Source organism: Hyperolius riggenbachi, chromosome 1 (assembly GCF_040937935.1).
Source record: "Hyperolius riggenbachi isolate aHypRig1 chromosome 1, aHypRig1.pri, whole genome shotgun sequence".
In the NCBI taxonomy this organism is placed as follows: domain Eukaryota; kingdom Metazoa; phylum Chordata; class Amphibia; order Anura; family Hyperoliidae; genus Hyperolius; species Hyperolius riggenbachi.
The window spans coordinates 578,464,895-578,485,839 of NC_090646.1; the positions used below are offsets into that span (position 1 = coordinate 578,464,895).

At 42.7% G+C, this 20,945-nt stretch overlaps 1 protein-coding gene across 1 annotated transcript in view; it reads right to left on the bottom strand.

The window, feature by feature from the left end:
- RASGRF2 (Ras protein specific guanine nucleotide releasing factor 2) overlaps positions 1 to 20,945 on the bottom strand; it is a 346,737-nt gene that overhangs the window by 180,821 nt on the left and 144,971 nt on the right. The window contains exons 2-3 of the mRNA XM_068247973.1: positions 19,302 to 19,408; positions 13,388 to 13,535 (exon numbers count right to left, since the gene is read on the bottom strand). Coding sequence (XP_068104074.1) covers positions 13,388 to 13,535; positions 19,302 to 19,408 — 255 coding nt within the window. The remainder of the gene's footprint in view (positions 1 to 13,387; positions 13,536 to 19,301; positions 19,409 to 20,945) is intronic.

A 20,945-nucleotide genomic window follows, 5' to 3' on the forward strand; every position in this document is an offset into this window, starting at 1 on the left:
CAGATGGCAACGCAAACACAAAATAGTTTCTGAAATTCCTCTAACCTAAAATAAAAATATTTTCTGGAGTTGGGATTTAAACCTCTACCATAAAATACATCTAAACCTTCAAACTGACCGTCCTTAACAAATAGCCTTCATTGCTCAGCTCTCTAGCCACAAGGGCTGGTGGGCCAATTTAGTCATGCAGCAGAACAAACAGCTATCAAGAGTTTTTCTATGGTCTGTGTACCCTGCCAGCAATTTTCTTATCAACAAGAGCTACTATAGCACAACTGCAATCACCTAGATATTTAACACCATTAATCTCTGATCATGTTTCAAGTTGCCATGGAAACTGCAAAGTGCACAAGAATCTATGTGAAACCTATGTTGGGTCTCACAGGAGGATTACTGTTCCAGATCGCATCACCAATACAGCTTTCCTAAACACCAAAGTCTATTAAAGAAGAGTATCATCTATTATGCAGAATTTCACTATTAATTTCCTTTTTAAACAGTTCAAGTTCAAGGCAAGACTCCCTAACACTGCAGGGTGGCCTCTTGAGCGCATCCCAGTGGCTGCAGCTCTTGGGCGCTTTGAGTCCGGCAGGAGAAAAGCGCTATATACATTTTCTGATTATTATTATTAAATATGGCAGCCTTCATACCCCTGTTGTGACAGCTGTCCTTTAACCACTTCAGCCTTCAGCCGTTTTTCACCTTATACATCCGAGCAACTTTCCCCTTCCATTCATTCGCCAATAACTTTATCACTACTTATCACAATGAATTGATCTATATCTTGTTTTTAACTATGTTCCCATTCATTGATCACCGAGCTAACGGGCGGCGGCGGGACTGCGCCCGATCACGCGTGGGGAAGAGCGGAAGCAGGGAAAGCATTTTGGACGTAGCAGCTACGTCCAATATGCTTAAAGAGAAGCTCTGACCAAGAATTGAACTTTATCCCAATCAGTAGCTGATACCCCCTTTTACATGAGAAATCTAATACTTTTCACAAACGGATCATCAGGGGGCTCTGTATGGCTGATATTGTGGTGAAACCCCTCCCACAAGAAACTCTGAGGACCATGGTACTCCTGGCAGTTTCCTGTCTGTGAACCTTGTTGCATTGTGGGAAATAGCTGTTTACAGCTGTTTCCAACTGCCAAAAAAGCAAGCAGCAGCTACATCACCTGCCAGCAGTACAAATGTCACCATGTGATAAATGTCAGAATGTAAATCAGGAATTTAAAAGATTTTACAATGGGCAAACACTGACTAAGGCCTCTTGCACACTGCAAGAAAATCAGATTCAGATTCCGCTTTTTAATCAGTTTTTACCTCCGATTCAGATTCAGATTTGCAGTGTGCAAGGAGCAAACTGCAAATCTGAATCTGAATCGGAAGTAAAAACAGATTAAAAAGCGGAATCTGAATCTGAATCGCGTGCAGTGTGCAAGAGGCCTAAATCATTTATACATAATTATTGTAAAAATGAAGTACTTTTTTTATTACATTATTTTCACTGGAGTTCTGTCTGCCACTTTAGGATAATTACAGATGATCACCAGGGGGCACAATCTGATTAGCCTTTTATAGTTTTGGTCTTGTAAAATTGCAATCATATTTTGAAAATTGGAAATAAAGAAAGAGAAGATATGTTATTATGTTACAGCTTCTTAACAAATCGGGTTTTATGTGTGTTGGAGGGCAGAGCCATAGCAGCGCCAAACAATGAAGTGATGCTCCTAAAACTAATCGCCACATACCTATTGTACACTTTTCAGAACCTGATTGATGCTTTTATAGCAATATTATAATTGGGAGAATATCTTTTTTAGGAAAAAGACTAAAAAGCCGTTAAAGTCCTTTTTGATGTGATCCACTTCACCTCAAAACAATTCACTACGTTAGTAGAAAGAACTATGGTATAATAAACAAGAAGTACAAGATCTTGCAACTCTTGTGGTACAAAAATATCAAAAATCTTTATTGACACAAATACAAAAATATCTTAAAAGGGGAGGTCTCTGCAGGATGCTCCTCATTTGCATGAATAATCATAGGGATTCCAGTATTTTGTAATGAAACAAGGCTTTCAAGAAATTGATTGGCAACGACACGCTCGTTTCGGGCATATAATGCCCTTCATCAGGCCACTGTATAAGCACTTTCTACAAAACCAAACAGAGAAATTCCAATTAAAAACATTAGTAAAATATATTGGAAGATAAGTACCAGCACCCTACAGAAGATAACCGATACAAAGGGTGAAGACAAAGTGTGTTCCCCACAGGTCTCAAAGAGGGACCTTCACACTACGTCAAGAAAGATAAAGTATCTAATCCCAAAGGAGGACACCAAGAGGATAATCAGCCCATATGTTGGATGCAATCTGGCCAAACCAATCTGAGGCAGTAAATATCGACTCAGTGACCATATTGTTGAAAATAATAGAATAGATGGAGTGTAGTCTCAGAAAAATAGAGCCTATGTACAAAAGACAACAACAGTCACGTGGGGCCTGTAAATATCGGTCCCAGTTGTTGTACTGAAATACAGGAAGGAGAAAGGCACCCATAGACATATAAAGAACCCATAAATAGTATATGGGCAAAGATATATACATATACACAAACCTATGTCTCCTATGAGCAACACATGGCAGGAGCAGGCAAAATAACAGAAACTACGTAAGACATAGCAAACGCATATCGCACCTGGCAAAAAAGGAAAAAATAAACAACATAGAAATGGCTTGCACTCAAGGACAGCGCACAAAAGACATAACAAACAATGCATATTAATACCACTGTATCACATGTATACTGCCCCCATCATAAGTATGACAAAATATGGCACGTGTATACTGCCTCCATTATAAGTATGGCCAAGCACACAGCCCCCACTACAGGTATGGCAAGTTATAACAGCAAAGAAGTCCATATTTCACAACGCATAGAGAGCACAGCGGCCAATGTGTATTAATGTCACAGCATCCCATGTATACCATCAGGATTGTAAGTATTCATGTATTTGTGTATTGGCCTCCTGTTGCACAGTTCTTTGTATCATTAGTTGTCAGCTTGGTATGCTGACCCAGCTTAGTCGCCTTTGCTTTATAGTGACAGGACTGTATGTGCAATGTATGTGTAACGTGATGATTATATAGGCCATATAGGATATCTTATGTTGATGTTTAGTGGCTATCTGAACTTTCTATCACTGTTTGGTGTCCTTTGTAGTAATGGGGAAGTATTACTGCGTTGAACATGGTTTCTCTTGCCGTTATGATTTTACCATACCTATAATGGAGACAGCTTATATTTGCCACACCTTACCACATTTATGATGGAGGTAGAATACATGGGATGCTGTGACATTAATACACATTGGCCGCTGTGCTCTCTATGCGTTGTGAAATATGGACTTCTTTGCTGTTATAACTTGCCATACCTGTAGTGGGGGCTGTGTGCTTGGCCATACTTATAATGGAGGCAGTATACACTTGCCATATTTTGTCATACTTATGATGGGGGCAGTATACATGTGATACAGTGGTATTAATATGCATTGTTTGTTATGTCTTTTGTGCGCTGTCCTTGAGTGCAAGCCATTTCTATGTTGTTTATTTTTTCCTTTTTTGCCAGGTGCGATATGCGTTTGCTATGTCTTACGTAGTTTCTGTTATTTTGCCTGCTCCTGCCATGTGTTGCTCATAGGAGACATAGGTTTGTGTATATGTATATATCTTTGCCCATATACTATTTATGGGTTCTTTATATGTCTATGGGTGCCTTTCTCCTTCCTGTATTTCAGTACAACAACTGGGACCGATATTTACAGGCCCCACGTGACTGTTGTTGTCTTTTGTACATAGGCTCTATTTTTCTGAGACTACACTCCATCTATTCTATTATTTTCAACAATATGGTCACTGAGCCAGATTGCATCCAACATATGGGCTGATTATCCTCTTGGTGTCCTCCTTTGGGATTAGATACTTTATCTTTCTTGACGTAGTGTGAAGGTCCCTCTTTGAGACCTGTGGGGAACACACTTTGTCTTCACCCTTTCTATCGGTTATCTTCTGTAGGGTGCTGGTACTTATCTTCCAATATATTTTACTAATGTTTTTAATTGGAATTTCTCTGTTTGGTTTTGTAGAAAGTGCTTATACAGTGGCTTGATGAAGGGCATTATATGCCCGAAACGAGCGTGTCGTTGCCAATCAATTTCTTGAAAGCCTTGTTTCATTACAAAATACTGGAATCCCTATGATTATTCATGCAAATTAGGAGCATCCTGCAGATACCTCCCCTTTTAAGATATTTTTGTATTTGTGTCAATAAAGATTTTTGATATTTTTGTACCACAAGAGTTGCAAGATCTTGTACTTCATGTTTATTATACCATAGTTCTTTCTACTAACGTAGTGATGCTTTTATAGCATCAGATTTATAAATGGCAATCAAATTAAATTGCATGTCCAGTGTTCTCCCCAGAATTTTTTTCCAGCCAGATGGCATGAAATAGTAGCCGGATGGCATGAAATAGTAGCCGGGTGGCATGAAAAAATACAGCATAGGAGGAGGTGAGCAGATGAAAGCCGGGTGCTCCCCAAAAATTGCCGGGTGGAGCACCCAGCTATAAGAGCCTGGGGAAAACACTGCATGCCATAACAGCTCTGATCGCTATACAGCAATTATCTGAAAGTGGTGATTCTCCATTCATTTGAATAGATCTCTAGCCGGGATCATTACTTCTTACTCAGGCAAATATGATCACACAAAATAAATACTTGAGCTATGTACAGTGATTGGTCACCAGAAAGAATTTTAGCACATTGTTTTGGGCAGCAGATTTTGAATAAACATTTTGTAAATACAATGGTAGCTTCCAACCATGCCTGAACTGAGTTATAGGGGCAGATGAAAAGAAAGGTGTGATCTGCACCATGCTGCGGGAATCTCCTTAAAGGCCTGAAGTGTTCTTCATTTATTCAAAACTGTCCAAGCTTTTCCACAGAAGCGCGATCGAGGAACCTGCAGCTTTTGGATGGGCACAGCAGCTCAAGGGAGAAAAGTGGAAAGACACCAAGGGACCAGGAAAACTACAGGGAGCTGGAAGTAGTCCCAGGAAAGTTAAACCTTGACCTTAGTGTCACTTTAAGTCCCCTTTAAGCTTACTGAGCTTTTGCGAGCATACAGTACTTCATTGGTTCCTAACAAAGTTCACTGATTCCTGTATCAAATCTGATTAAACCGCGCTTAGGACATAAACATACAGTCTCAATCAGTGGAGCGCAATATTAAGTCACTTAGGAACTTCAAAACATTAATAAGATAAATAGAATCGCTCTACAATCTCACAGTCCTTAGATGAAGACAACTTCTCTTTTTAATAAACTGTACTTCACTATTATAACTTATTTGAGTCCTAGTGGTTGGATTGGATTGTAACGGACCCCCCTCCCCTATTCAAGGTTGATAACAGAACGAGGGTTACTGGGTGAGTGTGGGCTGTTTGGGGGGGAGCCTTATACTCACTTTGTGGTTTTAAACGGGTAGTGGAATCCACCTGGTGTATATTGATGGTGAAGGGGAAACCTGAGCCTTACAGTATTACGCTATGGAACTCTTTTTTCACCGATTCCTGTGCCGGTTACAAATACCACCAGCTTCCAGATAGCTGTTCCCTTTCAGAAAGCAATGCAGCTCTTTTCAAATATTCTTCCTGTCCTATGACAAGAAATATGTGACCAGCGGCTGTAAATTCCGGTTAATTTGCTTATTATAACTGTTGATACAGAATGCAGATACTTTTCCCAAAAGCAGCATTGTGCTTCAGATTCTTAGTGGAAAGTTTGTCAAAAAAATCATTTGGCTTTAATGTGGAAGGGTAAATTAACACCAACTGCAGCAGAGATTAAAGAAATCAACAGGAGTGTGCTTTGTTTGTGGCTACAGCCAAATTACCCCAGAGCAGCAGAGATCTCATAGTGTCTCATCTTCTGTTCCTTCGCTATAATGATTGCAATACATTGTATTGTCATGTTCCGCAGATCCTTACTACTACTGGGGGATATGATTCCGCATTGCTTCACCATATTACATGTTCTCCTAATATAAAACCTATATCTTCTGAGAGGAGGTAAATGGCTCTGCCTGGAAATAAGTGTCTCCGCAACTGAGAGACTTGAAGCCCAACTGCAGGAATCTCTTGGGAGTTGTTGTCTGTGTCCTCATTTCGACAGCTTTGCTATGGGAATCCTAGGTATCAAAACTGATAGCCCTGAGGCTGGAAAAAAATGAGTGACAGCAATACATCTTGTTTTGTAATCTAATGGTAGCCATACATCTAATTTCTCTCTGATCCAATCTGATTAGAGAGAGATCTATTGGCTGCCCGTACCCTGCAGGCTGTTTCCTGATCGACTTCAGCATGCAATCTCTCTGGAATCTTCCTCGTGACACTGCCGATTCCGCCCACCTGCCCACCCCCCAAATGTTAATGCCCCACCCCGGTGCCTGTGTAATGTAATCCCACCTGTCCACCTGCACCGACTACAGGTCTCCTCCGCTGTCTCCCCCGAGCGCAGCCGTCACACTAAGCGCCACCACATGGCCGGGGGTCCGTTGCATTTGTCACGATATTGTTTACCGTTACCACGGCATAGCAAATTAACCATGTCAGGCCAAGATATTCCAGCTGGCTTGATCTATATACTGTATTTGATCAATTTGGCCCAAAATCGTTTGAATCATGCATGCTTGTTGTGGCATTGATTTTCATCAGAATCCATAAAATTATCGAATCGGATGGTCGGTCGGGCTGAAGTATCGCTAGTTGTATGGCCAGCTTTACTCTTTTCCACTCCACAAAACATGCTCTATTTTTGCTGTAACTCTCTTGTCCTCCTGAAGAGAATGGCCAACTTCCTGTTTTGGACAGGAAGTAATATGTAATAGTCACAGGTGAGGATCTAGGAAAGCAATACAAATCTGAAAATAATTCTAACCACTTTTCAAACTGCAAGAACTAAAATAATTATTTTCCAGAAGTTGGATTTAAAATGTTATTGTACTTAAATGCACTTAAAGTGTCCTAAATAATGTTGCGTCCCTTGCCAGTATTTTACAACAAAACAAAAATCAATGCCACTACGGTTGTTTGTCAGGACCTCATTTTATAGGGGAACTGAAGATACATTGTTTCCAATGTGTTAATAAAAACCCTTTACACTCCACAATTCATGTACATAGTGACCTGTAACACAGACGCTAAGGGCCTATGTAGCCACATCGCACCACTTCCGCCGCCGGCCGCATCATTTCCGCATCTCCCGTTGCGGAAGTGTATTGGAGGAGATGGGACGCGGCTGCGGGCGGATGCGGCCGTGTAAGAATCTACAGCATGCTGCAGATTCTCAGATCGCTCCGCACCGCACAACATGCATGCAGTGGAAACTCTTCCATTGCCGTGCATGTGTTTCAGGGCACCTGCAGTGCGATGCGGCTACGTAGCCACATCGCACCGCTCCTAGTGGAAACGGGCCCTAAGTTAAAACTGAAGATCTAGGTTTACAATAAATTGCAACTTTTGTTGTTATGTCTACGAAAATAATTGCAGTATTTTATGACAAAACAAGATTTCCTCCACTGAACTTGTCCCTGCACTGCCCCACACTAAACATAGCACAGCACAACAAACGTGTCCCATGTATGATCTCTTTGGTAACTCGTATGCGATAGATCTTTAGCTATTCTTTGATTAGGGTGGATATGTTTGCATACTATGTGACCCAGAGTGTGTCAAGGTTACCTGCTCAGAGCAGGCTGCTCTTCACACAAGCCAGGCATGTTAACTGTGTAAAGTTATAGCCCAGCTGGGGAATTTCCCACAGATGATCCTGAACATTGAATTTTGTCTGTTATGAAAAGCTGGATATTGATTTACGTGTATTACATAAGAAGCTGCAACTAAACACCACCAGTTCAAAACAGGAGGATTCAGAAGGCCCTATTCAATTAACTTTTTCTCCTGAGTTTTCTCCAAGGTGATATTTTCACACCCTGTAAATAAAATGCCTTTAGGCTACTTACACACCAAGACGTTGCGTTTTAGGGGACGTTATGGTCGCATAACGTGCCACTAACGCAACGTATGGTGGTGTTGAAGTTGGACGTCAGATTGAGCTGCGTTATGCAGCTCTCAAAGCAGCCGCTCCAGGTTAGTGATAGGAAGTCCGGATCTTTTTAAGGATTCGGATCATTTGAATCGGATCATTGAAAAGATCCGGATCTTTGAACCAAATCATTTGAATCATTTTACTAGGAAAGCAGACTGGGTGAAATGACTAGCAGGACAGGACTTTCCCTGCACTGTACATTCTGTATGTTCCTGTTTCTTCCAGACAGACATCCACTGTGAACCGAATCTTTCATTGTGATGATCCGGATGATTCGACTCACAAAAAAGATCCGGATCAAATGAACCAGTCTCTGCAGTGCAGTGAATATTAATTAGCCATGTGGCTGGCCATGGAGGAGGAGGGGAGACCTCTTCCTCCAAAATTACTGAGCATGTGCAAGCAGTCTAACGCTGCTTAGCCCAGTATAACGTACAGCATGCAGCACTTTGTTGAAACGTGCTGCGTTACTATGTAACGCAACGTGTGCACTGTGAACAGCACATTGATTTTATAGTGCTGTGAGTTAAGCTGCGTTACTGGCTGCTGTAACGTGGGACCAGCCTTAAGCCACCAGCAAGAACATACTCAGAATATATGTTTTTATTTATTTCTTCTTAAAACTTAATATGAGTAAAACAGAACTGATTATTTTTCTGTCCACCTCTATGCCTGATATAACAATAAATGTTAATAACACCCACATAATTTCAGTTTCCAAAGCAGGGCGCTTAGGGGTAATATTTGACTCCTCTCTCTCTTTTATTCCTTACATCCATACCCTGAGCTCCTCTCATCTGCAACTCAAAAACATACCTCGCTTCTAACCTTTTCTCACTCAGGACACAACTAAAATGTTAGCGCATGCTCTTATAATATCTCGTCTGGACTATTGTAACGTACTACATTGTGGACTACCAACTGACTGGCACCGCTCCAATCTGTACTGAACTCAGCTGCTCGTCTCATTCATCTTTCTTCTCGCTCTTCCTCTGCTGCTCCTCTCTGCCAAGCTCATCATTGGCTGCCAATTAGCAAGATAATCAAATTCAAACTCTCAACGCTAACCTTAAAATCTCTCCACAATCTCTCTCCTGTCTCCTATCTCCTCACTAGTTTCCAGATACCAATCCAACCACAATCTCAGATCTACAAATTCGCTTTTTTCCTCCTATAGAATCACCTCCTCGCATTCATGTATACCTGATTTCGCACATGCTTCACCCCTCCTCTGGAATGCCCTTCCACAACACATCTGTCACTCTCCAACCTTTGATATCTTTATATGCTCCCTCAAAACTCACTTTTTCCAACAAGCATTCTACCTTAGGAAATTCCCCCTCTGACCTAGGACCAACTTGCACTCCTAATAGATATCCTAAAACACACTCCCTCTAGGTATAATTATTGTATACTACTCCTCCCCTGTGTGTTGCCCCCCCCCCCCACCCCCCACATTTATGTAAACAAAATGTAACTATCTGAGCTTCGGATGCGTCTGCAGAAATCTCCAGGAACTTTAAAGCCCTGTGTAACCCTTCCAATGCTGGTCTAGTAAAAAAAAAATGCTGGTTGCATATAATATACTGTAAATAATGTTTTAGAGCAAAGTTGAAATGCAGGGTTATATTCCGCTTTAACATAAACATGGTACTAGAGAAATCCCACAGGCCTAAATTTCACTGTAGTGCCCCTTTAAGTGTAAGTAAGAGCTATAACAATGTCAACATACCAGTAGAAATTCTTGTCATAACTGTCAACTCATGCTAAGACAACTGCACTCTTATGTATCATATTATCTTAGCAAAACTGGCAATACACTAAACAATACAGGAAGATGATGAATATATCTCCCTGCTACTGATGATTCACATTGCCCCATCTGGTATTATATCAGACTACAACAGTAATCTGATCTAATACTGATCGCATCACCCCCATTGCTAGTACAAAGCTCCTGCCCATGCCCCCCACAATTGATAAAAAAGGCCATATGTTAGTAGAGGGGACCTTATCTTTTCAAATATTTTATTTAGAGCCAACATTTTCATTGGCTCAAATGTCTCACCTATTAAGAATATTGAGTAGTGTATGGTCACTTTAAAGAGGAACTGTAGTGAAAATAACACAATTAATAAAATTGTTTATTTTTTACAATATTCATATATAGATTATCTAGTCAGTGTTTGCCCATTGTAAAATCTTTCCTCTCTCTCTCATTTATATTCTGAAATTTATCACTGGTGGTGACATCAGTTGATCTGTACGAAATGTTAATTTACTGAGAGTTCTATGCACAGAGTGAGATATTGCTTGCTTGGCAGTTAAAAAAAGCTGTTATTTCTCCAAACTGTCAGGACCATGGTCATGACATCGCATTATGGGAGGGGTCTTACCACAATATCAGCCACACAGACCCCCCAGATGATCTATTCAATTACAGGTAAAGATTTTGTGTTGGAAAGAGGGCATCACCTACTGATTGGGATGAAGTTCAATCCTGGGTTAAAGTTCCTCTTTAAAGCGGATCCGAGATGAAAAACTAACTATAAAAAGTAACTTATCTATATATCTTATCTAAAGTTTAGATAGCATATCTAGCTGCAAACGGCTTCAAAAGTTTATGATTATTTATTCCTGTGATACAATAAGTGCACACATGTTCTGTTTGTCACATTGTCACAGGCTGAGGGATGGAAATGCTATCAGCTTGCCTGTGTGTAAATTCAGTTCCCTCTCCTCCTCCCTCTTCCCCTCTGCCTCTGAAATCTCTGGCTGGTAACCTCCTCCTCCTGCCCAGACTGAGCTCCCATAAGCCCTTGCTACAGTGCCAAGGCACAAAAGGAGCTGTGGGCGAGGCTTGTTTAGTTTATAGGGAATTAGAGTATTAAACAAAACAAAAAAAGTATTTGGCTTCAGGAATGCAATATAAACTATAGGAAAGGAACACAATTATGCAATGAGTAATGACCCATACTCACGGGCTACAATTGTCGCCGCAACACGCGGCATGCGTGTTGCGGCGACAGGTCGCCCGTGAATATGAGGCGCAACACAGGCGCGCACCCCGAACCGTCGCTCGTCGCTGCTGTCACCAGGCGATTGGCGCGGTCAATCGCCTGGCGACAGTTGCCGCCGCAACTGTCGCTAGTCTGCGTGGGTATGCGGACTAGCGACAGCAACCAGCAGGGAATACCCTGAGCTTCCGGCGGGGGGAGGAACATCAGCGACAGCTTCCTTCGCATCAGTTGCCAGGTCCCTCCGCCGTGTGTATGCAGAGGGACCTGGCGACGAGCTGTCGCCGGCCTGTCGCGCACACGCTCCCGTGTGCTAGCGACAGGCCACAAATGTAGCCCGTGAGTATGGGCCATAAAAGTTTATCTTGGATCCACTTTAAAGAGAAACTCCAACCAAGAATTGAACTTTATCCCAATCAATAGCTGATACCCCCTTTTACATGAGAAATATATTGCTTTTCACAAACAGACCATCAGGGGGCGCTGTATGACTGATTTTGTGCTGAAACCCCTCCCACAAGAAGCTCTGGGACCACGGTACTTTTGGCAGTTTGTTACAATGTAACAAGGTTCACAGACAGGAATAAGCTGTTTACAGCGGTCTCTAACAGCCAAAACAGCTAGCAGCAGCTGCATAACCTGCCCACTGTAAAAATGTCACCATGTAATAAATGTCAGAATGTAAATCGGGGAGAGGAAAGATTTTACAATGAGCAAACACTGACTAAATCATTTATACATAATTATTGTAAAAATTAAGCACTTTTTTTATTACATTATTTTCACTGGCGTTCCTCTAAGTGTAAAGCCTGAACCTGCCCATCTTAATCTTGAGAGATTAACTTTTTGTGTCTGGCACTTCAACACTACAACTCTGCAAAGACTCTTTATCAGTTCCTGTTTAGTTCCTCCCATCTATGTGTGTAGTTAAGTATTTAAGATTTCCTAAACCTTCTTGGTGAATTAACCCTCCTGGCGGTTTGCTAAAAATCCGCCAGGGGGCAGCAAATCCGTTTTAAAAAAAAAAATAAAAAATTTTTCAATGTAGCGAGACAAGGTCTCGCTACATGATAGCCGCTGCTTAGCGGCATCCCCCCAGCCCCTCCGATCGATCAGGAGATCCCGTTCAAAGAACGGGATCTCCTGGAGGGCTTCCCCGTTGCCATGGCGACGGGCGGGATGACGTCACCGACGTCGTGACGTCAAAGGGGACTCCGATCCACCCCACAGCGCTGCCTGGCACTGATTGGCCAGGCAGCGCACGGGGTCTGGGGGGCGGCTGCGGCGCGACGAATAGCGGCGGCGATCGCATTGCACAAGCAGCTAGCAAAGTGCTAGCTGCGTGTAGCAAAAAAAAAATGATGCAAATCGGCCCAGCAGGGCCTGAGCGGTGCCTTCCGGCGGCATAGCCAGGGAGGTTAATAATAAAATAATTTAAATAAAAGATCAGCAAGGAATTCCTTCTTGTTGAAGGCAGCACAGGGAGATGAAAGATACATGTGGCTTTCATAAAATTGCAGTGCTCACCAGAGACAGTTAATCTCTCTCAGCAGTGGGAGGAAGTAGACAGGGTCAGGTCAGTGTTGCCAACTTAGCAACTTTGTCGATATATTTAGTGACTTTTCAAATCTCTCTAGTGACAATTTTTTTAAAAAGCGACTAGTGACAAATCTGGCGACTTTTTCTTGTGTTACTGACTCTGATGTGTCTGTACTGACTCTTCTCAACTTGCCACAGCAGCTGCCACTGCCGGCCCCTCCCCCGTCCCAAAGCACTCACAGACAGGCCCGTCCTCTTGCAGGAGTCGTTCCCCCCCCCCCCCCCCCCAGCTGCAGTTACAGCAGGAGATGCTCACTCCTACGAGCCATATGACAGAATTGTCTCTTACTTTCGGTTTCTGAATTTGCAAATAACTTGCATGTGCAACGTGCATTATGCAAATTACGTGATGACGTCATCTAGCGACTTCTACGACAGCCAATAGCTACTTTCCTTACTGACGAGTTGGCAACACTGGGTCAGGTGACCTGCTTTGAGCAGGGGAAGAAACGCCCACTATCCTAGTAACAAGAAGCTACTGGATGTAGCCTGCCTCAAGCCTGAAATATACTTTTAATATATGTATTGCAAGAAGTATGGACATGTAATGCACTTCTTCATGAAAACACCCAATTTTCACACAGTGGACAAATACCTCTGATTTTAGTCTTTCTATTTCCGTGTCTTGATCTTCAAGCTGTTGACGTAGTTGATTAGCAGCAATCTTTTCCGTTTCTACAATCTGTACCAAGTGAATGTACTTCTGCATCAGAACTTCTCTCTCTATCAAGATATCTGAATAGCTGCATGAAAAAAAAACCACATCGTTAGCTGCAGATCATTGTACATTACAATCAGCAACAACCTTACACTACTGGATGGAGATGTAAGAACTATAGAGCACTAAAAACAAAAATCCCACACAAACTGAAGCTTCAAGCCTAGCAGAATGCTTGACATGCACTCGGCCCTTCAACACCAGGTTCCCAACTGCAGCCGCCAACATATTACTTATGCAGGTACTAATAGTATTCAGCAAATACAGTTCAAAGTAAAAAAACATTTTAGAAAGAGTGTGGTCTCTCCAGTCTAGAAAAAATGCTTTTGAGGGCTGGAACCCACTAGAGCGATTTTTTTGAGCATTTAGGGAGCGTGAGAAATCACTAGCGATTTCCCTAAACGCTCTGCCAATGTAAATGGATGGTGCAAATTCCACAGAAGCAATTGTGATTAGCAAAATCGTAAACGCCGGACATGCAGCATTTTGTTAGCGTTTGCGCTTCAATGTAAAGTATATAATCACTGGTGTAATCGCTCATCACAACTTGCATGGAACGATTTTGCTAGCATTTTAAAGTTACTGTACACTGTAACAAAGTTAAAATTAATTGAAAGGACCAATCAGACTTTAAAACGCTAATAGCTACACAACCGCTGGCAAATTGATTACACTTTTTAATATTGCTCCCTAAAACGCTCCTGAAATTGCTTACAAACTGCTCATACAAAACGCTAGCGATTGCGGTTAGCGATAGCGTTTTGTAGTGGGTTCCAGGCCGGAGATGGAAGTTGGAGACTAGGCAGTGCCTTTCATGATTAAGACCCCCAACCTTTATTATAAAAACACTTTAGACAGGGTCAGTTCTAGAATCTTTGCTGCCTGAGGCAAACTTGTGAGGATGTCCCTCTCCCCTCATTTTGTAATGATCGCACAGCACCCGACAATTTACTCTGCTTCATTTAATGTTCTCACGTGACATGCTGCAGCTCAACACAATAGCACAATGGCTGGCTGTGAATCTGTGACAAACAAGCTGCTCACTCTCAGCCCCTCCAGTCCTCCTCAGTCAGGACAGCAGTGCCACCTCCTCCCTTCTGCTGTGCAAGTGAAATGAAACACTGCTGCTCTCCTGCTCCCCACCCCCAGTCACTGTCAGACACCTCAAACAGCACAACAACCTGCATTTCCTCAGTGATGACCTCTTCACCTCGCTCATTCTCCCTCTTGCTTCTCTTCCTACTCTGACTACATTCTGTTAGTGTAAGCACTGTACAAAAATGCTGTCCCTCTACTCTCTGCCCCTGTGCAAATGTTTCACCTGCTTCATGAGAGAACCGGACCTGACTTCAGAGAAAAGTTAGTGTCTTTTCATTTGGTGGGTAAAGCTATGTACACTCATTCAGTTACAGTCCTACGGCATAATCATCAGTGATCATTCCAGACAACAGCTTCCAGAATGACGTATCTTTCTAATTTTTGGATGGGTTTTTGTATGCGTTTGCCATTGCATTTTGTATTTGCGTTTTTCATGCATTTGCATTTTTTTCAAAATTTTCCCAATATCAATGGAGTAAAATACATAAAAAAGCACCAAAAACACATGTAAAAACGCAGCCCTCTGCGCCTCCATTGAGATACAATATGTGCGTTTTTACGTGCGGTCCATAGACTTTAATTATAGGCAAAACTGCTAGTGTTTTCTGAAACGCGAGCATTTCTGCCTAGTGTGTTCCTAGCCTTGGGGATCAGGACTCAATCCCTTAAGCAACACTTTGGGGCCTGATGCTGTACAGATGTGTTGCTAGCCTGCAGCATAGCATTCTGATGCTATGTAGGAAGGTGGATGGATGACATATGAAGCACAACAGATTGGCACAGAGCAAGAGGTAAGATGATCCAGCAGTCCAGATCTCTCACGGACACATCCGGGGCTAGCTGCTAGATTTTCTGCAGAGGTGGAAGCTTGAAAATGGACCAATAAAAACCCGCAGCAGCTCCAACCTATTGGTCCATTTTCAAGCTGCATATATTTGCATTAAAATAAGCATAAAATCTGCATCAACTCAGAATTAAATGCATGTCATTGACCATCCCAAATGCACACATACAGTGTATGGCCAAATCAGTCATTCATCCTGTCTGTCAAACTTAAAGAGAACCTGAACTGAAAATTAAAAGTCAAAATAAACATAAACACGTCATACTTACCTCCTGTGTAGTCTACTCATCAATCTCTTTCTCCTCTCCTGCGTCCTGTTTGTCCACTGTGATCAATGGAATTCTCTGTTCTCCATTTTGAAATAAGCCACTACCCCATAACAGCTTCCTGGACAACACACGGTTAAACTGTAATATCGCCCACTTGAGCCATAGGGAAACAGACATTACCTTGCACATTCAGTTGTAACTGACAGCAGCTGATACAGTGGGTTGCAAAAGTATTCGGCCCCCTTGGAATTTTCCACATTTTGTCACATTACTGCCACAAACATGAATCAATTTTATTGGAATTCCACGTGAAAGACCAACACAAAATGGTGTACACATGAGAAGTAAATCGAAAATCATACATGATCCCAAACATTTTTTACAAATAAATAACTGCAAAGTGGGGTGTGCATAAATATTCGGCCCCTTTGATCTGAGTGCAGTCAGTTGCCTATAGACATTGCCTGATGAGTGCTAATGACTAAACAGAGTGCACCTGTGTGAAATCTAATGTCAGCACAAATACAGCTGCTCTGTGAGGGCCTCAGAGGTTAAGAGAATATTGGGAGCAACAACACCGTGAAGTCCAAAGAACACACCAGACAGGTCAGGGATAAAGTTATTGAGAAATTTAAAGCAGGCTTAGGCTACAAAAATATTTCCAAAGCCTTGAACATCCCACGGAGCACTGTTCAAGCGATCATTTAGAAATGGAAGGAGTATGGCACAACTGTAAACCTACCAAGACAAGGCCATCCACATAAACTCACAGGCCGAACAAGGAGAGCGCTGATCAGAAATGCAGTCAAGAGGCCCATGGTGACTCTGGACGAGCTGCAGAGATCTACAGCTCAGGTCAGAGACTCTGTCCATGGGACAACTATTAGTCATGCACTGTACAAAGTTGGCCTTTATGGAAGAGTGGCAAGAAGAAAGGCATTGTTAACAAAAAGCATAAGAAGTCCCGTTTGCAGTTTGCCACAAGCCATGTGGGGGACACAGCAACCATGTGGAAGAAGGTGCTCAGGTCAGATGAGACCAAAATGGAACTTTTTGGCCAAAATGCAAAACGCTATGTGTGGCGGAAAACTTACACTGCACATCACTCTGAACACACCATCCCCACTGTCAAATATGGTGGTGGCAGCATCATGCTCGGGGGGTGCATCTCTTCAGCAGGGACAGGGAAGCTGGTCAGAGTTGATGGGAAGATGTATGGAGCCAAATACAGGGCAAACTTGGAAGAAAACCTTTTGGAGACTGCAAAAGACTTGAAACTGGGGCGGAGGTTCACCTTCCAGCAGGACAATGACCCTAAACATAAAGCCAGGGCAACAATGGAATGGTTTAAAACAAAACATATCTACCGTATGTGTTAGAATGGCCCAGTCAAAGTCCAGATCGAAATCCAATCGAGAATCTGTGACAAGATCTGAAAACTGCTGTTCACAAACGCTGTCCATCTAATCTGACTGAGCTGGAGCTGTTTTGCAAAGAAGAATGGGCAAGGATTTCAGTCTCTAGATGTGCAAAGCTGGTAGAGACATACCCTAAAAGACTGGCAGCTGTAATTGCAGCAAAAGGTGGTTCTACAAAGTATTGACTCAGGGGGCTGAATAATTACGCACACCCCACTTTGCAGTTATTGATTTGTAAAAAAATGTTTGGAATCGTGTATGATTTTCGTTCCACTTCTCACATGTACACTACTTTGTATTGGTCTTTCACGTGGAATTTCAATAAAATTGATGCATGTTTGTGGCAGTAATGTGACAAAATGTGGAAAACTTCAAGGGGGCCGAATACTTTTGCAACCCACTGTATATAACTGACAGCAACTGGTATATTTCAGTTCTGACAAAATATTGTCAGAACTGGAAGGGATCACTGTAAGAAGCAAATTGTGAGCTTCTGAGAGGAACTGGCGGCGAGGTTAGTATGTAATATTCATTTGCAGCTATGGCATGTGTTTATTTTAAATAATTTTACTCAGTTCAGGTTCCCTTTAATGAAATAGGAAAATTGAAAAGTAACAATAGACATATAGTTATGCAGTTATTGTGCCATAAAAAATATCCAGTGCCCTAACTAACCTCAATGTGGATTAAGAGAAAAACTAATTATGCTCTCTTCATCAGTAAGCTAGATCTTGAGGGTTGCCATATCTATTTTCTTTAACCTCCTTAGCGGTAACCCCGTGTGTGACACGGGGTAAGCCGCCGGAGGGTGCCGCTCAGGCCCTGCTGGGCCGATTTACTTAATTTTTTTTTTGCTGGACGCAGCTAGCACTTTGCTAGCTGCGCCAGCACCCCGATCGCCGCCGCCGCGCGCCCGATCGCCGCTATCCGGTGTGGCGCGCGGCCCCCCCCCCCCCCAGACCCCGAGCGCTGCCTGGCCAATCAGTGCCAGGCAGCGCCGAGGGGTGGATCGGGTCTCCCAATGACGTCCCGACGTCGCTGACGTCGGTGACGTCATTCCGCCCCGTCGCCATGGCGACGGGGGAAGCCCTCCAGGAAATCCCGTTCTTTGAACGGGATTTCCTGATCGCCTATCGCCGGAGGCGATCGGCGGGGCTGGGGGGATGCCGCTGAGCAGCGGCTATCATGTAGCGAGCCCTCGGCTCGCTACATGATTTTAAAAAAAAATAATTTAAAAAAAACTGCTGCGCTGCCCCCTGGCGGTATTTTTCATACCGCCAAGGGGGTTAAAGGACAACTGTAACGAGAGGGATATGTAGGCTGACATATTTATTTCCTCTTAAACAATACCAGTTGCCTTCCTGTCCTGCTGGTCTATCTGGCTGCAGTAGTGTCTAGATTACACACATGAAACAAGCATGCAGTTGCAACTGAAGTCCAACATGCTTGTCCAGGGTCTATCGCTAAAAGTATTAGAGGCAGAAGATCAGCAGGATCACCAGGCAACTGGTATTGTTTAAAATTAAATAAACATGGCAGCCTTCATATACCTCTCACTTCATGTGTCTTTTAAAGGACAACTGTAACGAGAGGTATATGGAGGCTGCCATATTTATTTCCTTTTAAACAATATCAGTGGCCTGGCTGTCCTTCTATTCCTCTGCCTCTAATACTTTTAGCCATAGCCCCTGAACAAGCATGTCGGACTTCACTTGCAACTGCATGCTTTTTTTCACGTGTGCAATCTAGACACACCTGCAGCCAAATAGATCAGCAGGGCTGCCAGGCAACTGGTATTGTTTAATAGGAAATACATATGGCAGCCTCCATATCCCTCTAGTTACAGTTGTCCTTTAAAGAAAATAGATATGGCAGCCTCCATATCTATTAAGATCTAGCTTAATGATGAAGAGAACATCCTGGTGTTATTCAAACACTACTGCAGCCAAATAGATCAGCAGGGCTGCCAGGCAACTGGTATTGTTTGAAAAGTATGGCAGCCTCCATTTTCCTCTCATTACAGTTGTCCTTTAAGCTTTGTCAACTGCATCCTGTGCACAATTAGGAAACAGGGCAGACACTAACTGAGAGGGACAGAGGAAGATAATGCAAATAACTGTGAGTACACCTACAGGCTTCACTGCAAATGGAAAACTTCTCACCTTGCCTGATGAATGGCTTCTACCCACTCGTCCCTGTCTGTTTCCTCCTCACATCTCAGCTCCAATGGCTTCTGCGCTTCATGGCCAAAGGTCACAGTGAAATAGTGCTGTGGAAATCAATAGACATAAGATTTATATTGACACAACTTGTAATTACACCAACCTCCCTATAAAAAGAAGACCGTATTAAAAGCTCTGAGGTCATCATAGAGAATTACACCCCAACAGCAAATGTCATTTATATAACACGCCATGATTTTGAAGCCACTCAATGCAAAATACAGGGAGAGCTATTATCCTGACAGCAGACCTCCATCATGGTGGGTCTCTAATTGGGAAATGATGACAATCTGAGAGAGTTCCTACAGTGAATGAATCTGTGCACAGAGCAGACTGCCAGCAAAGCCATTATGAGAAAGCATTATTCCAACTGGCTCCTTGGGAGAATCCATAATTTATGACAGCTTGTTATAAATATATACCCAATAAAACTTCTCCAACTGATTGGAGTGATGCTGTTAGCCATTAATAGCTATATACTGTATATATTTATATATGGAACCTGCCTTTCTCTGATGGTGTTTCCTCTGAGACCTGGGCGGAATCCGTCGCTTCTGGGTCTCTGCTCTTGTTCTCCGCTGATGACGTGTAGGCTGGTACACAGGCCACACATCCTGATAGGAGGAGGGCGCGTTCCCAGTACGTCCTCCGCAAATGTAAACAATAGTCACCTGACTCCGGTCAGCTGACAGTGCGGTGTCAGCTGACATTACAGCTGACATCTAGGTAGGTGTACAGCTGAGTGATTGGCTGTGCGGAGATGGCCGGCCACTGATTGGATGAAAGTTATATTTCAACCTGCAGAGGGCTCCCAGTCATCGCCCATGATAAGCATATGATAAGCATATCTGTTTCCATAGCTGGATGCGCACTCACATTGTTGTATTACTGGATCTCGACCTTTGGCTTGTATTTGACTATTCTTGTCTGCTGTTATTAACCCTTGCTTTGATTCCTGGATACTCTTGCCTGCTGCCTGGACCGACCTTTGCCTGTTACTGGATACCCTTGCCTGCCACCTGGACTGACCTCTGCCGGTTTACTGGACACTCTTGTCTGCCGCCTGGACCAACCTCTACCTGTTTACTGGATACTCTTGCATGCTACCTGGACCGACCAATGCTTGTTACTGGACACTCTAAGTATACTTCAAATCAGTCCTTGGCCAGTTTCAGAAGGGCATATAAAGAAAGGCAACCCTTCAATACAATGCTTATTTTTACAATTTAAAGCAGTTTAAAACTCTGACAAAATTTTCAACAAAAATGTGTTTTCCTACTTTTTACAACCCATACAATTATCATATTTGCTTTTGTGCACAAGTATTATTATTCATTTAGACATTATAACTTCCCAAAGTTCAGTTAATTTAATTTTAAAGCTGCTGGTGCATTTTATTCATAACTGTTGTAATTCTGTTGTGAATGTAGCCACCAGTGATTTCTGAACTGTGTTTCACCCCAGGACTCATCAGCTGAAGTCCTGCACAGCCAGAGAATGTTTACATAAATGTATCAAGTAAAGAATGTGTACACAAGATAAGCTTAACAGCAGTTCGGATGCGGGTTCTCCCTGCAGAAGAAA